The following is a 22,303-nucleotide window of genomic DNA, read 5'->3' on the forward strand; positions in this document are numbered from 1 at the left end:
TACATAAAAAACAATCAAAACTAAATGTTTTCCCTCCAAGTAAATATTGTTTGTAATACTTTAAATATCTGTGGAATCATTTAAAATGATTTTAGAATACTTAAAAATCTAATTTACGGAATAATTTCACATAAACATATGAACAATTCCAAAAAGATCCAAAAATTCTTAGAACACTTTATACTGGTTCCAGGACTCTTTGAATGATTACAAAACGTATTGGATGATTATACAGTGCTTTTAAATAATTTCTGTAAAATTAAATTAAAATTAAAAATTACATTTATGCATTTAGCAGACGCTTTTGTCCAAAGCGACTTACAGTGCATTCAGGCTATAAATATCATGTGTTCCCGGGGAATTGAACCCCCAACCTTACGCTTGATAGCGTAGTGCTCTACCAATTGAACTACATGAACACATGTATGTTTTAAACTGAACACTGAATAATTCCAGAACATTGTTAGTATAATTGAGATATTATTATAGTTTTTATTATTAATTTTTTTCTGTTTTCATTTTAATGTAATTATTTTATAATTATATATCTTTTTTTATATGTTAATATAATTTATTCATTTTTATTATTTAGTTTAGTTATTTTATTACATCAAGTTAAACTAAATAAGAAGGATTAATGCTACCTTGGTAACTAGCTCAAATAAAACAAGTATTTTTTTTTTATTTGGGGTGAGGGGGTGGGTAGTTTTAGTTTAATTATAATATGTTGTATGACGCTTTAAATGTTTTATTTTGTTCAGTAATAGGTTGCTAACACCACACTTTTGCGTTTCCTGAAGGTGACAGGCTGTTGAGTGTGAATGATGTCAGTCTGGAGAGCCTGTCACATGACACTGTGGTGGAGATTCTGCAGAACACCCCTGATGATGTCACACTGGTGGTCTTGCAACCTAAAGAGAGACTGTTTCCGGGTATTGGAAATAATATATTGACTTTGCATGTGGCTGTTTTGGAAGAACTATATACACAATGTAGTGCTATTTCACCAGAATACACTTTTCTGTGTTATCTACATGACTATACAATAAACAAGCCTGTTTTGTCTCTCTTAGACTCTCCTTCAGGACTCCATCACTACAAATCAGCCACACAAAATCAGGAAGTAGACATCGACTCTTCCTCTGAAGATCATACGCGCTCCCCCAGCCCTCCTCCTGCTGCCTCCAGCAAAACGTCTCCTCCTCAGTCCATTGGACAGGGGAGCGTCAGCTCGCAGGAGTCCAGGACAGAGAGCGCCGGCCTCCTGCAAACAAATCTCAATGGATTCCATCGCAACGCTCCCACCGAGGGTCCTGCACCAGCACAGTTCATCCCCACTGAAAGTAAACCCTCTGTTGAAGCTACACCACCAGCTTTACCCCCTAAAACCAGAAAATCCAAAGTGCCAGACATTCCTAAAGAGCCGGAATACTCCGACAGAGGGGATTCGGACATGGATGAAGACACATACTCAAGTAGCCAAGAGAAACATAAGAGTAAAAAGGTAGAATCAGCCTCTGTAGTAGTGATTTAAATGAACTTTGACTCTTACCTCTGGGTTTTGAGTTTCTAGTCAGCATCTGTTTGATATGAACTTTGAGCTGTGTGCTTTTTAATCTTCACAGAAAATATTAAATTGCTTTTTGTTGGAATAATAGGACAGGTCTCCCTTGCTCATTCCATCCCTCCTTGGAGTTCCCCACATGCCATGAGATGAAGAGAATAATTTAGTTATCTGCTGCACGTGAAACATGTATTATTATTGTCAATGTTGAAAACCGTTGTGCTGCTTAATATTTCTGTGGAAACTGGGATACATTTTTTCCAGGACTCTTTAAGCTCAAAAGAACTGCATTTATTTGAAATATTATTATTATTATTTATTTTTTTTTTTTTACACAATTGCCTTTTACAGTCACTTTTGATACACTCAATGCACCCTTTCTGAAAACAAGTATTAATTAAAAAGACACCATAGAAACCACATAGGAATGGTGTTGGACCAATGAAACTTCAGTATGGGCAGTGCTAAACATCACAGCCGAGTGACTGATATTAATTGCCATAAAGTCTGTGTAGAACAAAAATTTCTGGTTAGTACATGGTGTATCTCATATTGAATTTTATATTTATCAGTTCCACATTTCTTAGACCTAATATCAGCGTTTAGGTTCAATACATAAACTTCAGAGTCCTACAAATGTCAAGTATCAGTGAAAATATCTTTCTAACTGCTTGTGACCGTCCTTTGCTCCCTTTCTGCCCAGTTGCATTTCTGAATGTAAATGCAATGCAGTTTGCATGCCAGCACCATTAACCTCTGACCCCTTGACCCTTGCATGTGTATGGCTGTGCACGGCCTTGTATTTACCCAGCTCTTCTCTGTTTACAGGGGGTTTCTCCCAACACCGTCACGGAGACTTTAAGTGCTAGTAGCCCAGAAGTCAATAGCCTCCAACCTGGAGATCTATTTGACGTTGAGCTGTCCAAAATAGACAGCAGTCTGGGCATTAGTGTCACGGTACTGTTCGGAAAGGTTTCCGCTCTCTTTTTTCTCCTTTGACTTACTTTTTGTGTGCGTGTGTGTTTGTGTGCGTGTGTGTGTGTGTTGTTTTTGTGCCCATAGCCCTCGCTCCTTTCTGAAGCTCCTCGCTTGTCTTCAGTTTTGGGAAAGTAGACTTGGCTCTTTGCATGCAGATTTTTACAGGCATTTGAATTGGCTCCCTCACTAACGGTAAAACCGAAACACAGTAGGTAGAGCAAAATGCCAAAACACAGACATGCTTCATTTACTGTTGTATTGTGTTCATAACAGAGAAGCACCAATGCCTGCATGGATTTGCATTCGCTTGTCTGCGGTGTGATTTTACAGTGATCTTTTTTGAGATTTATGATCATGTGGTGATTGTGTAGACCTTGTGATTTTGTGATTAAATTTTTTTCAATTCAGTATTTCAGAATACTGCAATGAAACGCATTAATCATCATCTGAAGAAATCAAGTGGTTTGCTTTATGATTATAAGGATGGGTGTTGCTGATTTTATTAGATGGTTCAATCTAGTTCAATCATCATCATTTGAAAATGGTTCACTCGTAATCTAGAAATTCTGTTATGAGCATGTCCAATTGATTTCTTAATACAAGCATAAACTCAAAACACTGAGCACAGGCATTATTTCCCATGATGCCTTTCTTTACAGGTATGTTAACATGTTTGTCTGTCTCAGGGCGGATCAAACACAAAAGTGAGTCATGGAGGGATATACGTCAAAGGTGTCATTCCTAAAGGAGCAGCTGAGCTGGATGGGAGGATAAAGAAAGGTAAAAAGAAAGGATTTCTTTGTACAGTTTTGAGTATACATCATTGTTGTACTGAATGTAATTTGTGCAGATTTTATCAAAAAAAAATCAGACCGTTCATATATAAAATTTCATTTTTTCATTTTATTTTATTTTTTACATTTTACAGAAATAATAAAGTAAAAAAAATAATACAGTAAAAAAAACTTTCTACAAAATAAGCTATATTTTCTTTTATTTAAAAATAATGAAATGAAATTATAATATAATATAAGTGCATAAAATGTCCAATTTAGGGTGGCAGGATATTAATATTACAATATAATATAATATAATATAATATAATTATTATTTTAAGTTTTCAAGTTTCTGGTTTTTGACTATTATTAGTAATATATGCATAAGATGTCCAATATATGGTATTACAATCAAGTTTGAATGTAATAATATTCAATAACTATAATTGTATTAATATTAATATTGTATTTTTACAGTCAGTTGAAATTTAATTAAATTGCACTTTATCACATCCAAAATAATTTTTGGTTTGTTTGCATATTGTTTACTGTGTATATTTATTATGTATATATATAAATACACACACATGCAATAATATATATATATATATATATATATATATATATATATATATATATGTAAATGTGTATATGTATATATATGTGTGTGTGTGTGTGTGTGTATGTATGAATATGTATATGTGTATGCAATAAATATATGTAAATATATGTAATAAATATAAATAACATTTTTCTTAAATATATTTATGCATGTGTTTGTATTTATATATGCATAGTAAATATACACAGTACACACATATATATTATGTAAAGATAAACTTTTATTTTGGATGCATTTGATCGCAATTAATCGTTTGACAGCACTTATCATTTATTTAAAAAAAAATATTGCAATATTTTATGCAATATAAAAATGCAATATTAATATCCCACAACGCTACGTAGGACAAGTAGTTGTAATATAATATAGTGTAATATATAAATTACTTAATAATAATAATATATTTTTCGTAAAATAACTGTAGTTTTTCTTCAACAGATTCCCAGTTTTAAAATGACAATAATGTAATGAGTGTTGATTGTGTCATTCAGGTGATCGTGTGGTGGCTGTGAACGGGAAGAGTCTTGAAGGAGCGACTCACAAGCAGGCAGTAGAGCTGCTGAGAGACACGGGACAGGTGAGAACTCTGCACTGCGCCCCCTAGAGGACTCTGCTGCTCTGAGAGCTTTTTAAAATAATTCCCACTGTCTAGGTGGTGCATCTATTGATGGAGAAAGGTCAGCCCCCAAAAGACAGTATCCATGCTCCTCTGACCCCACAAGGCACTTCTGAACCTCAGACCGCAGCCGCAGAGGAGCCGCCACCACCACCTCCCAAGAAAGCAGAATACAACTTCATTACTCCAGGTGTGAGATTGACACGCTTGTTGATGAACATATGAAAATGTGCTAGAGGTTAAACATGTGAGCTGATTTTGAACTATGGAAGAATAAATCGGTGTGCTCTTTCTTGTTTCCCGCCTGTAGATAACACATTTGAGGTGGGTTTGCTGAAGAACACGTCTGGTCTGGGCTTCAGCTTCAGCCGTGAGGAGAACGTTCCCGGAGAGCCTGTGGGCTCCAGCATGGTCCGGGTCAAGAAGCTGTTTCCAGGGCAGCCAGCAGCTGAGAGTGGACGCATCGAAGTGGGCGACGTCATTCTACGTGTCAATCAGACGTCCCTCAAAGGACTGTCACAACATGTGCGTTAACCCTTTCTTTACTACATAAAACAAAGTAAATAGTATTATTAAAATGTCTTTTGTTTTTTGGTGTGTTGTCAGGAGGTGATCTCTGCTCTGAGGGGCACAGGACAGGAGGTGACCCTTCACTTGTGTAGACCTGCACCAGGGGTCTTACCTGAGATGGACTCTGCCATTAAAGTAAGCATAATATTCTGCTTGGTTTTCACTCAGTTATATCAGGTAAAGACCTAATGCAAATTACAGCTACTCACATCCCATGATAAAAGAAGTGCCACCACAAAAGACAGATTATTTTGAGACTTGTTTGACTATTTATTTTGGGTCTTTATTTACATTTTTTTTTTTAAGTAGTGTTTTGTTTTATTTATGGTTGGGGTTTTGTTGTATTTTGAGTCTTATTTTGAGTATTTTATTTTTTATTCAATTGAGTTTTATTTTTATTTTTTTATTTTATACTTTTATTTTCTCCAATTTGTTTTTAGAATATAGTTGTATTTATTTATTGCTTTTTGTTTATTCTTAATATTGGTTTATTTAGCTTTTTTTTCTTTTATTTGGAGTCTTAATTAACTTTGTGTATTTCCTCTTGCTTTATTTTTAGTGTTTTACTTATTTATTTAAATTACTATTTAGGGTTATTGTTGTGTTTAATTTTAATTTAATTTAATTTCGAGCATTTTACTTTATTTAGTTTTGTGTTTTTGAGATTTATTTATTTTGTTTTGTTTATGGAGTTTCATTACATTTTATTATTATTTGTATCTATTTATTTGAGTATTTTTTTTTCTTATTAGTATGTAGTGTTAGTTTTTTTTTTTTTTATTCTATTTTAGTATTTATGTTTCATAATATATTTAATGCAATTTTTATTTTATATATATTTTTTTATTTTATTAAATAAACTTTTTGCTATCTCTGTAGCTCTCCAGTGGTCCACCAAAGTTTTTAAATTAACAGCCTACCTGTTTTGGGATATTTCACATCTTTAAAATAAAATCTAAAATTGTCCTTCCACAGACACCCATACCCTCTCCACGAAAGGAACCCCGTCCCAAGCCCCAACCTGATGTCAAGATGAGCTCCCCACCTCAGGCGGAGCGCCCTCGGGCGGTGGGTCCTGTGGAAGAGGCTCTGGAGAGGCTGATGGTGAAGTCGCCCAGTCGCAGGGACAGTTACAGCGACAGTACAGACAACGATGAGATGGAGGAGGCCTTCAGCCCCGCCAATCTGGAGCAGGCCAGTCAAGCCTGGGACCGGAGTGTCTACCAGACCCCCATGGAAAGACTCCCATACGAGGCCGACATGGACGACACCATACGATCAGCTTATTACTCACCCAGACAGTCCATGTCTAGACCGGATGTCAGCAGAAGGTCAGAACTGTATTCTTTAAGCATAATAATTTTTTTTGTTAATATGTGTTTGCATGTAAGATCCTCTAATAACTTGGTTTTGTCATTGTAAACAAGTCTTTAAGAAGAACGTAGTTCTTGCATAAGGTGACTTGGTTGTTTTATGTAATTGGGCCTGGGTTACAGAGTTCAGGTGTGACGGCACTAATTCTCTCCTCTGGGATCATGTGACTGTGTCAGACAACATGACAGCCAGCAGCAGTGAAGTTCTTGTTTGCACTGCTGAATGCAGTGTTGTGATAGTGATCTGGCTTCTTTTGACTGAAGTTTGCTTTGACTTATTCATTTTTTCAGAGCAGAATTAAAATAAAATAATCAAATGACAGAAACAGGTCGATATGTTGTATTAACCTATTAGTCTGTAAAAACAATTTTCATATTTTTTTTTTTTCATTTCAGTGTTTATCTTAAAGCATTTTATAATTTTTTCTTTTATCTTTAACTTTAACATTATTTTAATTAATTACATTTCTTCATTTTCTTTCTTTCCTATTTTCTTTTGAATATTTGTTTTGACATCAGTTTTTTTTTTTTTCATTTAGCATTTTAGTTTCAGTACGCATTAATCTCATAAAGCATTTTTTAAAAATTATTTAACAATTTTTTGGCACATTTTATTAATATTTTTTGGTTATTTTGTTTTTAGTTTAAATATCAATCAAAGCATTTTATTTCAATTATTTTATTTAACTTTTTTTAGGTTTTATTTTTATTTATTTATTTATTTACATTCAGAATTGCATCTCTTTCCTTCTTTTATATGGAGCACCTCACATTTTCTCAATCTATGTGACAGAATGCATGTTAATTAATTATGTTCCATGTCCTGTCTGTGTCCTCCAGTGATTTGGACAGCTCTGCGGTTCATATGTCATCCTCTCCAGCCCTGCGTGAGATTGGGATCCTGAGCCCCAGTCCAGACCCTCTTCCTCCACCGCTGCCAAACCCGGTTAACCTCATTCTGCCCGATCACGGCCAGGAGGAAGAGTTCATCCCTGTGAGTGACCGGTAGCTTGACAAAAGCCTGATTCCTGTGTGATATTTAATCCAACTGATCTTATTTTGCCTGTTTCTAGTTGAATGTCTTGCGTGTCTTGAAGCTCTGCGCTGCTTTGATAAAGACAGGAATGTTTCTCGTTTTAGGAGGTGGAGCTGAAGGTTTCTCTGGTGAAGTCTGATAAAGGAAGTTTAGGTTTCACTCTCACCAAAGGGAACGACAGTAATTGCTACATCCATGACATTATCCAGGACCCTGCTAAAGGAGACGGCCGACTGCGTCCAGGGGATCGCATGATAATGGTACAGCATCACCAATGAGTCTACGATGCAGAACTGAATATAGCTAGTTAAGGAAAGCCCTATTTATTGATTTATATATACGTGCATACACACACACACACACACACACACACACACACACACACACACACACACACACACACACATATATATATATATATATATATATATATATATATATATATATATATATATATATATATAAAAACTATTGTAATTATTTTTTATATTTAATTATTATTAATCTTAATTGTCTTTTTAAATTTCAACTTCCACTACTAATAAAAATTTGGGGTTGGTAGGATTTTAGGCTTTTAAGTAATCTCTTGTGCTCCCCAATGCTGCATTTATTTGATCAAAAATTCTGTAAGAACAGTAAAATTCAGAAATATTATTATGATTGATATCTGTTTTCTAGTTTGAAGAACATTCATTTGAAATAGAAATATTCTGTAACATTAAAAATCCCTTTACTGGCACTTTTTATCAGTTTAATGGTTTCTTGTCAAATTAAAATATTCATTTATTTAAAAAAAAAACAATTAATATTTTTTTATTAAATGGTGGTCATAGGCAGGTAGCAGTGTTATTTTAGTATTGAGATTAGCATTGACATATGTTATTATATATTTGAAATATTTTTTATATATGTTTCATGTTAATTCTGGTTACATTTTTATTAATTAAATTAATAATTTTGTTTAGTATTTTTTATTATAGTTTTTAAGTTAAACTAAATGTAAAAATCGAATATTTTAGTTTAATAATTCAGTCTTTCAATGTTTTTAATTTTTGTTTTAATTTTATTTCAGTTAAACATTGATTTTGTTTCAAATAATGATATTTTTAAATGGTTTTTAGTTTACTATAATAACCTCGGCAGGTAGTATTAATGGGAGGGACCTTGTGATTTTAGAGAGCATTGTATTGGACAAATATTTGACACTTCTCAAAACTTTTATCAGTCCATTTTCCTGTTGATATGTATTTTAACATATAAAACTAGCATGTTGACTAAAAGCTGCACATTTTAATTGAATTTCACACATTGCAATGCATTTTCACTCATCTACCTCTGTTTATAGGTGAACAACACAGATGTGTCTGGCATGAATCACACCGAGGTGGTCAACCTGGTGCGTGCCGCCCCCAAAGTCGTGGACCTCGTGGTCGGTCGCATCCTGGAACCTCCCAGACCACCAATAGAGGCCCACCTCCTCCCCGACATCACGTTTCAGTGCCACGATGAGTCCTTAGGTAATGGAAACACCAGCGTATATTGTAACCAATCCTCTTTACCACTAAATGCCTTCGGTCATTCTCAGAAATACCCAGAATCCTGCTGGGCGAGTGGATTCTGCAGCGTTCGACCGATTTGTGTGGTGCATTAGTATTATCTGACTATCAGAGGTCAAAGGGGCTTAACCGGGTCACACACAAACACAGATATCCATCAGAGTAAACAAAGCCCACCTGCGTTTCACTGGAAAAATGAGCTCATGGGGTTAGACAACACGCCAGATAAGGGTGTCAGGTTTCAGCCTGCTGGCAAAAAAGCAAAAGAAAGAAAAACAGAAGGTGGCGTTAGGGTTAGCGCAGCTAAGTGTTTGTTTTCTGGGCGTCTCTTGCAGGGCTTGTTCTCGATGGAGGAAGTGACAGTGGGTTGGGCGTGCTGTACGTAAAGGACATCATCCCAGGATCCGTAGCCTCTGTGGAAGGCAGCTTGAGACACTTGGATATCATACATTACATCAACGGCGCTCCGACGCAGGATCTGACCCTGAGCGAGAGCCGCAGACTCCTGCAGCTGTCACTGAGGGATCTCAGTCTCAAAGCCACCAGGTGAGTTCCAGCAGATGAGGGGAAGATACTTGTGTGTTGTGTGTGACACTTCTGGACGGATGCCAATATCTAACTATGTTTCTGTAGGGATGGGAAGCCTGTTTTTCCGGGTGAGGAGCAGATTTCATTACTAAACAATAACGTCAGTCCTAAAGTCTCACAGAGTATGAACGGTGAGTGTATAAGCTAGTACTGCACATTTTTATCAAAATGTCATCACTGTTGTGTTCTCTAATGTAAATAAATGTAATAAATCTAATGTTTCACATGACTTACACTGATGTAATCTTGGTATAATGTAACCATCAGCGAAGATGTCATCATAATATTTGCACGCTGAATTCTGAGTTGCTTTCTTGCTTGCATATTGGCATACTGAATTCTCATTGGTCATTTACAGTTTAAAACAGGAAGTGCTAAGCTAGTTGTTGTATATTATATTAACTATATAGCTAAGGTCACCCTTTAACTATTGTAAAATGACTCTAAGGTGTGATCCAGTGCTTACTGCTTTAGTAAATGGTATCAGTTGTTGACATTTCTTGTGATTTGATGGCATTCTGATGCTCTGGTTAGCAGCGCTGTTACTCTTCTGGCTGTAAGCGGAGTAATATACACACTGTGGGCCTCATTTCTCTCTTTGTATCATAGGTTATCTCCATAGCAATGATCCTGAAGAATTGGAGGCCCTCTCTGGTATCTGTCCCGCTGAGGTAAGGACCTGTAGAACTTCTGGTAAACTATTAGCTAATATTGATCGGTGCTGCTCTGGCTAAATATTTTCTCACTAAACGCAGCGACTTCAGAAACAGAAAGCTCTCAGGCTTGATATTTTAGTATGGGTGCTGCTGTTCTGTGGCGAGTGAGACGGGACACAAAGGCTCTGAAATTTAAACTGTGGCAGGCCACACAGAGAGGTCATGTTTCTGCAGTCTGTTAGTTACAAGAGGAACGGGTGAGAGGAAGTCAAATCGATTTTTAGGAAACACCGCAGCTTGAGGCTTCTTCTGTCTTTGAATCGATTGTAATTGCTAATGGGATATCATTGTCAATTTTTCCTCATCTCATTCATGTTCAGCCTTCTTTATTTCACTCTTTTCTGGTCTTGTGTGTTTACAGGAGCAGATTGTGAAGTTGCAGTTGGAGAAGCCGCCAGCAGGGGGCCTGGGCTTTTCTGTGATTGGTGGAGAGAGGGGTATTTTTGTGAAGTCCATCACCCCTGGAGGCACCGCAGACACCGCAGGAACATTACAAGTTGGCGATCGTTTACTGAAGGTCAGTAACAAGTGTTTTTGGAATAATGCAATATTGAAGTTGTGAAAGCTAATTCTGTGGTTGTGGTTATGTGCAGGTGAACGAGGATCTGATGATCGGCGTGTCTCACTCTAAAGCCGTCTCCACCATCCGTAAAGCTAAAGGCTTGGTGCACCTCATCGTCTCCCGTTCACCTGACCAAATGCCCAACACGCACCTGGGCTTTCTGCCTCTCAAATCCAACGGTGTGAATGACAACAACGGTACAATATCATGCTAATTCATATTTTTATTGTATAAGATAAAAACATATAAATATATATTATACAAATATTATATCAAAATATAAATTAAAAGTATTTTAGTAGATATAAAATTCACGTTCTACTAAATATATGTATATTTTAAAATAAAATATTTAAATAATGTTCTGTATTAAATTATTAATTCAATTATTATACTTTAAAAAAAATGTTGAATAAAAATAAGTTATTTAAATTATAAATAGAAAACATAACATTTATTTTAAATAATTGTTATTATTTGTCTCAAAACGTATAATATAATTCTTTTTTTTTATTGCATAAAAAAGTCATTTTACTAAATTAATTTACAAAGAAAGACTTACAAGACTCTGTTTCAGATGTGAGTGAGGACAGTGGGGTGAAGACAAAAATCCAGACGGCATCAGAGCACAGCAAGAGCAGCCCCCCTCCCCTCCCTCCTATAGGTACAGTAAAGATCACATGACCAGCCCGGGTTTAGTATCACTGAGAGACTATTATAGGTTTTATTAAAATGTTTTAGTTTAGTTTAGGTTAATTCTATCATGTATTGATAAAACATTTATCTTATTATGATTATTTTTAACTGTAATGTTTTGGTGCATTACATTTTTAATATGCATTTATTCAATGTTAATACAATATACAATAAAACATTCAATGTATTTTGTATTTTTTGTGTGTTATCAATGTTTTTTTATGTTTCTATTAATTTTAGTTTTATTATATTTTAATTTAGCAAATATTTTTATTTTAAGGTAAATAATATTTGCTATTTTATTTTTTTTTATTTTTAGTATATTTTAGTAATTTCTCTTAATTTTTATTTTATTTCAAGTAAAGTTAAAGTAATTTCATGAAAATGTTTTTGGTAGCTCTTTATTTTATAGTTCTGTTCCGTGTGTATATATTATAATGTCAGGGTAATAACCAGGCACTAACCCTGAACCTAACCTAAACCTCAGCTTAACTAATGTAGTTACCTCATACTAGTAGTACCTTCTTGGTTAAGTACGCTGTAAGTACAAATACTGTAAAATAAAGTGTAACCATGTTTTTTTTTATGGTTTAAGTTACCTATAATAACCCCACATGACACATCATCCTGGCAGATGTCTCATTTGAATGTCATCTGCGGATGTGAAAGTGGAGTATTTACATGATCATGACTGTGTGTGTGTGTGTGTTCTAGACTATGACACTGGCTCTCTAGAGAAAGGGAAGGGAACAGAAAGAAGTGGGGACCTATCAGAGGACACAGACTGTGACGGCTCGTCTCTGCCAGAAGACTCCCCAGAGGTACAGCCGTCTGTAATCAGTTTTACAGCAGACACATCTGATAACAGTGGACCTGTAGGTGATTGTATTGCTTGTGTGAACTAAATGCGATGTTGTTCTGTCTTCAGACGTCTCGGAAGGCTGAGTGGAAGGAAGAAAATGTTGACGTTCCACTGAAGGACAGGTGAGGGAAAACTTGTATGTTGCAGCTTGTATGTTTTTGTTCAGATTAGATTTTAAACTTAGAGATTAGAAAATAAATTCAGTTCATATTCCTGTCTGTCAACACGAGGGTTAAATGTAGCAGCTTTGCTGTGATCAGATCTCCCTCTCTTCTTAGTGCCCTGCGGTCATCGTCAGGTCAGCTGGACGAGGATGAGATCACATGGGGCAGTGATGAGCTGCCGATAGAGAACATCAACTCTAAATTTACTGAAGGTCAGTCTGCTGTTGAAGCCTCTCTGTTTCTCATAGAGAAATGGACCGTTTTCTTCTTGGACGAATGGGTTGTGAAGCCCAGATCTTGTTCTTTGAATCTGTTTGTCTCATTGTAAATGTTGTTCTTGTTATTTTGTCTCTCTGTTTCTCAGATGGACTCATTGTCACGGAGGAAGAGTTGACGTCTCTGCCGCTGGTTAAAGTGGTTCCCGACGGTCATTATACATCTGCTAACCTCAACACTATCGTTCTTATGATGAGAGGCCTGCTGGAACAGAAAGTTCCTCTGCAAGAGTTTGAGGTACTATATATGTATCGATAAAGTCTGTTCTTTGATCTTGGAGCAGTTTCTTTAGTCACAAGAAATTATAAAACCCCCTTAAATTATTTAGTGCATATTTGTGCATGTTTAATACTATATACATTTTTTTTTTAAATACTTCACTTACATTGATCAGAAGTGACAGTAAAGACATTTATAATGTTACAAGAGATTCCCATTTCAAATGTTCTTCTGAGTTTTCTATTCATCAAAGAATTCTGAAAAAAAAAGAAACTTCATAATATTAAACTAGTTTCAACTTTGAAAAGAATAATAAATGTTTCTCGAGCAGCAGATCAACATATTAAAATGATTTCTGAAGAATCATGAGATGCTGAAGATTGAAGAAGTAATGATGCTGAAAATTCAGCTTTGCATCACAGGAATAAATTACATTTTAAATATTACAATTAAATTATAATATTTAACAATATCATTTTTTTTACAGCATTTTTGATCAAATAAATGCAGCCTTGACGAGCATTAGAGACTTATTTGAAGAACATTTAAATAATATTGCTGATCCCAACCTTTTTATTTATTTATTTATTTTTTGCATGAATATAGCCTTTAAAGATATTATGGATATAAAAAATACATTTTAATACGCATATTGTTTTCTTTCAAAGAACCTGCAGAATTTGCGTCCCTTGGATGACTGTCTGATTGGTCAAACCAAAGAGAACAAGAAGAAAAACCGATACAAGAACATTGTTCCATGTGAGTTAGGAAGAACATTGATGTCTGAACAAAACATGTTTCTCTGAACTTTTTTATTGATTCATTTCCATAATTGATTTCAGCTATTTTCCAGTTTATGTCTGTGAAGCTGCCTTGACAATCTATATTGTATAAAGCGCTACAGAAATGACGGTGACTTGACTATTAATGCTGTCTTGATTCAGTCGACACAACCAGGGTCATGCTGGGGAAGGATGGTGGCTACATCAATGCCAACTTCATCAAGATGCCTGTGAAAGACGAGAACTTCCTGTACATCGCGTGCCAGGGGCCACTGCCCACCACGCTGGGGGACTTCTGGCAGATGGTTTGGGAGCAGAAGTCCAACGTGATCGCCATGATGACACAGGAAGTGGAGGGGGGGAAGGTGAAATGTCAGAGGTACTGGCCCGATACGCCCCTTTCGCCCGAGATGGTGAGCGACCGGCTGCAGATCACACTGGTCAAAGATCAGCACCTGGACAACTTCGTCATCCGCCTCATAGAAGTTAAAGATATCCAGGTGAGAGGCACCTTGTGTATAGATTACCGAATTTTTCGGACTATAAGTCGCACTTAAGTATAAGACACATCAGTCCAAAAATATGTCATGAAAAAAAAAAAAAACATAAGTCGCACTGGACTAGAAGTCGCATTTATTTAGAACCAAGAACCAAGAGAAAACATTACCGTCTACAGCCACGAGAGGGCGCTCTATGTCTTCAGTGTAGACTACAGTAGAGCTGTAATTGGGCCTTAAAAGTTAGGCCCGACAGGACCCGAGCCCGACAAGTAAATTTTGATTGACAGCTTTTTTAAAGCCCGAACCCGTTTACAGCCCGACATTATTCAAATGTGCGCACGCACACAGCTCTTTTGCCTTTTATCAACGAGTAATTAATTCATGTTTTAACATAATTTACTCATAACTAACGTAGACTAGACCACTTGGAAGTTGGAATAAAGAAATAAAATAAGTACTCTGTGACATCATAACATCTCAGCATTCTAGACATATGGGCTCATTTAACCTACAAATAGACCAACGCACCAATAAAAACGAGTCATTAAAAAAAAATTAAATTAAGATAAATTTTAAATTAAGATGGGTATTTGGCAATAACGAAATTAAGATAAAGGCTCCGCTGGATTTGCTTTATTTTATAAAAGAATAATGCCAACATTAGCGTAAATACTCTGTCAACATTATGCATTTAAGACTCAATTAATATTTAGTTATCATTTGAAAAACCTTTACTCACAGAAATTAGGCTAGGTCTACATGTTTTTGTGGAGGAAAATGATTGAATCCACTGTAGATGTCTTCAGCGCGTTCCTGCGCTCACTGATGGTGCGTCATTATTCACTCATTATTCTCATTATAGACATGGTCAAAACTTTTCCACACCTTGCTCAGAGTTTGCTTTAGTTGCTGGTTCCTGCTGGTGCAACCAAAACGTAATCACCAGAGGCAAGCCTCCGTTACACCTGCTCAGCATTCATTTTCGCATCTTTCTCGCGCTAATCGAAACACATCACATGACCGCTCGTTTACCTCGCAAACCGGAGCGCAAGCCCGAGCCCGGCCCGAGCCCGCATAAGATGATATAAATTAAGAACGAACCCGACCGAACCCGTCGGGTCCCGTCGGGTTCGGGCAAAGATCTTCAGCTCTAGACTACAGGAGAACTGAGCAGCATAGAGCGCCCTCTCGTGGCTACAGATGGTAATGTTTTCTCTTGGTTCATGTCAAATTAATTTTGATAAATAAATCGCACCTGACTATAAGTCGAAGGACGAGCCAAACTATGAAAAAAGTGTGATTTATACTCTGGAAAATATGGTAATATCTTTATCAATACGCTTTCACGCAGAGATGTTTAAATCTGCATGAACATCTTCCTCCTGCAGACTAATGAGATCCAGAGAGTCACTCATCTGAACTACACAGGCTGGCCTGATCATGGAACCCCGACTCAACCAGAACAGCTCCTGACATTCATTTCCTACATGAGACACATCCACCAATCAGGGCCCATCATCACCCACTGCAGTGCAGGGATTGGCCGATCGGGGACGCTGATCTGCATAGATGTGGTTCTTGGCCTCATCAGCAAAGATGCAGATGTAAGTTCATACTTTGAAACGTTAACTTGAATTTTTTATTTGTAATGTTTCATGCAAAGATGCAGATTGAAGTGTCATATATAAGTTTATCCTTTGAACAGTTAACAAAACATTACAAATATAAAACTGTTCAAAGAATAAACGTATATATGACACTTGCTTAAAAATGATGATATATATGATATAACACATACATTATTAGCTAATGCGATTGTGGAAGTTATATGTAACAGTCATATGTTCTCCACTTAGTTTGATATATCAGATGTGGTGCGGACTATGAGACTCCAGAGGCAGGGCATGGTGCAGACAGAGGTGACCACTTCATATTGAATGATGCTTTTAAATGAATTCTGCAGTTTTTGTGTGTGTAACATTTGCTGTTTTTCTTCTCCAGGAACAATACATTTTCTGCTACCAGGTCATCTTGTATGTGCTGAGATGTCTGCAGGCGGAAGAGAAACTCTCAGGATAAAGCCTTTCTGCTCTCCTGACAGGCTCCAGTCATCCCCACGTCAGAAGCAGTTTCTACATTATCCGATCAGGGCCTTTGACCTCGTCAGAACACATTTGGCTTAAGACGTTTTGGACGTCAGTGACGCGTACAATCCTTGCAGAATTTTGTGTATTCTTATGGCTTACATTCTTGACCATTGGCTGCTACTTCTTTAAAAACATATATTTTATAATTTATCGTTTTTTGGTAAAGAACCGTTTTTATAGATTCCTTAAAGATTACGGATCAAATAAGAAATGAATTCATATTTTTTTGTGGTACATAATCATTCTTGTGCATTTGAAATGAAATGATGCTGGAAATGTTGCCTTGACAGAATACGAGACAGTATTTGCTTTGTAAATCTTTTAGAAATTAAAGCTAAATTTAAAGTGTTATATTTAGTGTGATATTTATCTCATGAAATCTGTTGATATGTTTTAAAGCTGTTACATTCTGGACAATTTGCAATTTGTAAATAAAAGAATATTATGCCTTTAAAGCTTTCCCTAATCATTGTGGTTTTGGACATTACTGTTAGTGAGTTTTTTTTTTTTATGTCAGTTAATTGATTTATTTGGATGCACTCTGGTTTCCTAGGTTTAACAGACATTGCCTATTAACTTTTTTTGTTTGTTTTTGACTGTTAAGCATCAGCATGTACAGTTGTCAATTGTTATGATTAGGATACAATTGCTTGGATTTTCTCCTTCCATTTGTTTTCCTCAGAAACGTATAATATACTAGTTATTTAAATTAGAGGCTGCAGAAACTCCTAACCAATCCAACCAGCAGCAAACCAACAACTACTACATTTCTATATCATCTGAAAGCTGAATAAATAGGATTTCCTTTGATGTATGGCTTGTTAAGATATGGTATTTGGCCAAGATGGAACTGTTTGAAAATCTGGAATCTGAGGGTGCAAAAAAAGAAAAAAGAAAACCTCTACTAAACTAAATATTGAGAAAATCGCCTATAAAGTTGATCAAACTATGGTCTATTGTTTACGCTTTTTTTTTTTTTTAACTAAATGAAAATGAAAAATGGCTACTGTTTCAACTGCTTGATTTTATTTCTACATTTTATTTCTATTGAAGTACAGTCCCTTTGACTGGTTTTAATTCACTGTAATAACCTTTGTGCAATTTTCATTGTCGTTTTCTGAGAAACATAAAAAGAAGAAAAAAGTGGAAGTTTTTAATAATTTTATTCTCCGCCATCCATTTTAACCATGATCCATGTCTTAAAAATAAAATGTTCCAAGTGCATTCTTGGATTCAAATGTTTATTCTGACACATACTATTTGCATCTCTGGTGTGTTATGTGACAAGTGATTTTTGCACTCTAGACATCCACCTGTGGGCTAATACTGGTGGAAAACACATTATTTAAATATAATTTATAAAAAAAATTGTCACTGTTTTGACTATGAAACAGGTGTACTGATTTATCCTGAAATCAATTTAGAGGATGATTGAACTTTTATGTTTATATAGACACTTGTCATATATTTGCCATTTATTATCTAAGTATATGGTTTTCTGAAGACAGAATATTCAAGAAGTTTTTTTCCCCGAGGTAGTGATTGCAATTAAAATGTACAAGGCCCAGTTGAGCAAGCACAGAGATGCATACGCCACATGCACACTTGTAGACCCTTCCATTTGAACATTTAATTTATTTATTTAAAAATAAAATTGTTCTTAGTATTTTCTTAGTCTGCTTTTGCTCTATATTGTTGGTGTAAAACAAGATGATCATGTTGTCAAGTGTGATTTGAGAATGTTCCAAAAATCATCTTTTGCTTCAACAGAAACAAGAAAATCAATAAATTCTTATATAAATCAGATAAGCAAGAAAATCAATTAATTCTTATATAAATCAGATGAGCAGGTGTATTGAATTAGAGGCAGATTATAAAGTCCAGAGTTCCGTATTGAAGAACAGAGAAAATGTCATCTGACTTTTTAACCGGTTTCTGTACATTTGCATGGAGGACTGAAGGACTGTGTTGAGTACATATGAGATATGAATGACCATCTGTGTACAACAGAGATAGTAGCCTACTTCACAACACGGTGCTTCCAACAGGAATATTCACAAGCTGATGTTTTCATAGTAATATGTATATTTTTCATATTTAAGAAGTTAAAATGTAAGAAGTCACAATCTGCGTGACCTGATTTCTGGAGAACGGTTGGAAATTGGCTTTTCAAGGTAATAAGATCCTCTTAAAATGCCTTTATTGAAGTGCTTTTAAATTTTACAGTAAACTCTTAAATTGTGAAACAAATGCCGTGTTCAATTGATTTGTTTTCAGTCATATTACATATTACAAATCTAACAGAGTATGGACCCATTTTTTCTTGTCATATCAGAGATCATTTTCATTTAACAGTTTCTAGGCTTGTTACCATTATTTGGGATTGAACAGACTGCACAAAAATCTATAAATCTCTCTATCTGTGCGACTGTGTGTGAAAAATACATATTAACGAACATTTCTACACAGGAACTAATTAAAAGACTTTGTGTTTAGAGAGAAGTCCAGCCATGAACTGCTCTTCTGAGGATCTGACATGTGCGGTGTTCCCATCAACGAACCTCACAGCATCTGGAAACGCACCAATGGCCGCTCTCACGGTTTGTGTGTTGACCTTCAGTTTTCTGTTCGGCCTTCCTACGCACTGCTATGTTATATGGCTCATCATCACAGGAACGGGAAACGGAGTTGAATCAGAGTTCTTCAACCTCAATATCTCTGTTTGTGAGATCATTTTCTCTGTGTTCACTTTGCTTTATTTGATTCATTTGGTCATACAAAGTCTACGCGAGTCGGTGCTCTTGATTGTACTGAGGTTTTTAACAGGAAATATCATCACTACCCGTCCTCTGTTTCAGTGTCTGATCTGTGTTGAGCGTTATCTGGCAGTGGTTCATCCTGTAACCTTTCTGAAGTACAAACCTCTCAGATACAGAGTCATCTGCTGCACTGTGATCTGGACAATAGGTCTTGGATTCTGTTTTTTCTGCTTGTTCATTTTAGCATCATCAGCAAAACTTTTTATGTGGATTTCATTCCTGCAGTTCCTCCTCTTCGTCTCCATCCAGTTGTTTTGTCTTGTGGCTGTTCTCAGAGCTCTGAAGCAGTCAGGACCAGGAGAGAGAGCGAGAGAGAGAGAAGAGGAAAATCCAGTAAAGAGAAGGGCATTTAAGATCATTGTAATATTGACTCTGACTACGCTAATCATAGCTGTTCCTTTTACTATCTCAAGATTTCTCTATATTCTGCTCCAAAAAGAAGTTGACGAAGTGAGCTCCTTTAGCTTGTATTGTTTTGTGCTGGGTAGTTTCGTACCTGCTCTTATTTATCTCTGGCGAGTTGGGAAACTGCCTTTCTTCAAACCACCATAACACATCTCACTATTGAAAACAATTAAAATCTTGTCAGCATGTTCCCATCAGCAAATTTTGTGGTTTTATGGTTCTTTTTGTGCTTAATAATTGAAAAATAAAAAATAAGCTGTTCTTGAGCTAGATATCTAAGATCAGATATATTTTCCTGCTTTACACATTGTGAAAATATTGTATTTGTGTCTATAAAAATGTGCATAAAAATAAACCTCCCCTAAGTTGATGGAAAGTGTGATAATATTAAAAAAATCTGTGCCACACACCAATTTAGTTTATGTATTAGCAATGATTCGTGTGTTTAAAAAAAAAAAAAAAAAGTATTTATCATGTATCATAAAGTCATTTGTGTCACCAGTTTCTATTTTAGATTTTTCAGGCAACTTTGTAAAAGTTCTGCAGGAGTTTTTTTAAATGTGTCACAGCAGACACAGGATTTGATTAACCATAGCATTTAAAAATGTCCATCTTCTTTTATCCTGTTTGTCTCCAACAAAACACACAATATAAATCTCTAATGGAGCTTTTATCTATATTTCAAGTCAATATTTAGTAAATTACCAAGCTAACAATTGTTAGCATGTGTGTTACATTTAAGTTTCTTTCCATACACACATATATATATATATATATATATATATATATATATATATATATATATATACACACATACATATATATATATATATATATATATATATATATATATATATATATATATATATAAATGAGCTGTTTTGAACAGATATATATACAGTAACTGGAAGAGGACTGGAAGCCAGACACATTAAATGTACAAATGGCCGCGGCCGCTCTTATGGGAAAAATACTGCAAATTCAAGCAGTGAAAATTAATTAGTTCACTCATTCCTCGAAGTGAGACAACCAAACACTGTTGAGGGAGTTACTACAGTGGCCGAGATAGCGCTGCAATTTAAGAAAACACATGCAAATTGAAAAAACTTTTATAAAAAATATATATCTTCATTATTTTGACAACACAAGTGCTGCAAATCCTCACAACACATGCATACAAAGAAACGCGCTGCAAATCCTCACAACACATGCATACAACGAAACGCGCTGCAAATCTTCACAACACATGCATACAACGAAACGCGCTGCAAATCCTCACAACACATGCATACAAAGAAACGCGCTGCAAATCCTCACAACACATGCATACAACGAAACGCGCTGCAAATCCTCACAACACATGCATACAAAGAAACGTGCTGCAAATCCTCACAACACATGCATACAACGAAACGCGCTGCAAATCCTCACAACACATGCATACAACGAAACGCGCTGCAAATCCTCACAACACATGCATACAAAGAAACGTGCTGCAAATCCTCACAACACATGCATACAACGAAACGCGCTGCAAATCCTCACAACACATGCATACAACGAAACGCGCTGCAAATCCTCACAACACATGCATACAACGAAACGCGCTGGAAATCCTCACAACACATGCATACAACGAAACGCGCTGCAAATCTTCACAACACATGCATACAACGAAACGCGCTGCAAATCCTCACAACACATGCATACAACGAAACGCGCTGCAAATCCTCACAACACATGCATACAATGAAACGCGCTGCAAATCCTCACAACACATGCATACAACGAAACGCGCTGCAAATCCTCACAACATGCATACAACGAAACGCGCTGCAAATCCTTCACAACACATGCATACAACGAAACGCGCTGCAAATCCTTCACAACACATGCATACAACGAAACGCGCTGCAAATCCTTCACAACACATGCATACAACGAAACGCGCTGCAAATCCTTCACAACACATGCATACAACGAAGACTAGAACTCACAACCCTTCGATTGGGAGTCCAACCCTCTAACCATTAGGCCACGACTTCCCCTTTTTATACAGCAAACTCTATTTTTGACTAGATTCCGCGATTCAATCGTTTCGCAAACATAAAACAACATAAAACACTCTCACATATATAAAAACTGTTGAAAATAAAAAAATCCTTCACAACACATGCATACAACGAAACGCGCTGCAAATCCTTCACAACACATGCATACAACGAAACGTGCTGCAAATCATCACAACACATGCATATAACAAAACAGTACCCCCCCCCCCCCATTATGGGACTCACAGCTGAAAGTCCTATACTTAACTTATAATTTTAACAGTTTCCTACCTCAGTGTGTTGCAAACATAATTTTTGGTGTCTTTGGAAAGAAGACACTTTACTTTTTATCAACCAGATTTGATAATGCTCAAAAATATTAAAAGTTATAGACACTTGAATTTTTTTTTTTTTTACCACACTTA

At 36.0% G+C, this 22,303-nt stretch overlaps 1 protein-coding gene across 5 annotated transcripts in view; it reads left to right on the plus strand.

Moving 5' to 3' along the window:
• LOC113038882 (tyrosine-protein phosphatase non-receptor type 13-like) overlaps window positions 1-17,072 on the plus strand; it is a 64,618-nt gene extending 47,546 nt beyond the window's left edge. For 2 of the 5 annotated variants that reach the window (XM_026196662.1, XM_026196663.1), the window contains exons 23-49: window positions 801-932; window positions 1,074-1,504; window positions 2,393-2,536; window positions 3,229-3,322; window positions 4,432-4,517; window positions 4,593-4,746; window positions 4,867-5,081; window positions 5,163-5,261; window positions 6,102-6,457; window positions 7,340-7,493; window positions 7,640-7,795; window positions 8,881-9,052; window positions 9,427-9,637; window positions 9,725-9,810; window positions 10,289-10,350; window positions 10,757-10,912; window positions 10,989-11,154; window positions 11,535-11,621; window positions 12,368-12,474; window positions 12,582-12,637; window positions 12,794-12,891; window positions 13,044-13,192; window positions 13,843-13,933; window positions 14,119-14,456; window positions 15,845-16,060; window positions 16,313-16,375; window positions 16,458-17,072. In XM_026196662.1, coding sequence (XP_026052447.1) covers window positions 801-932; window positions 1,074-1,504; window positions 2,393-2,536; window positions 3,229-3,322; window positions 4,432-4,517; window positions 4,593-4,746; window positions 4,867-5,081; window positions 5,163-5,261; window positions 6,102-6,457; window positions 7,340-7,493; window positions 7,640-7,795; window positions 8,881-9,052; window positions 9,427-9,637; window positions 9,725-9,810; window positions 10,289-10,350; window positions 10,757-10,912; window positions 10,989-11,154; window positions 11,535-11,621; window positions 12,368-12,474; window positions 12,582-12,637; window positions 12,794-12,891; window positions 13,044-13,192; window positions 13,843-13,933; window positions 14,119-14,456; window positions 15,845-16,060; window positions 16,313-16,375; window positions 16,458-16,535 — 4,157 coding nt within the window. In that variant the 3' untranslated portion in view covers window positions 16,536-17,072. The remainder of the gene's footprint in view (window positions 1-800; window positions 933-1,073; window positions 1,505-2,392; window positions 2,537-3,228; window positions 3,323-4,431; window positions 4,518-4,592; window positions 4,747-4,866; window positions 5,082-5,162; window positions 5,262-6,101; window positions 6,458-7,339; window positions 7,494-7,639; window positions 7,796-8,880; window positions 9,053-9,426; window positions 9,638-9,724; window positions 9,811-10,288; window positions 10,351-10,756; window positions 10,913-10,988; window positions 11,155-11,534; window positions 11,622-12,367; window positions 12,475-12,581; window positions 12,638-12,793; window positions 12,892-13,043; window positions 13,193-13,842; window positions 13,934-14,118; window positions 14,457-15,844; window positions 16,061-16,312; window positions 16,376-16,457) is intronic. The other 3 variants (XM_026196664.1, XM_026196666.1, XM_026196665.1) reach the window with 2 other exon arrangements.
• The last annotated feature ends 5,231 nt before the right edge of the window (window positions 17,073-22,303 follow it).

The sequence above is a fragment of the Carassius auratus genome, chromosome 21 (assembly GCF_003368295.1).
Source record: "Carassius auratus strain Wakin chromosome 21, ASM336829v1, whole genome shotgun sequence".
Taxonomy (NCBI): Eukaryota; Metazoa; Chordata; class Actinopteri; order Cypriniformes; family Cyprinidae; genus Carassius; species Carassius auratus.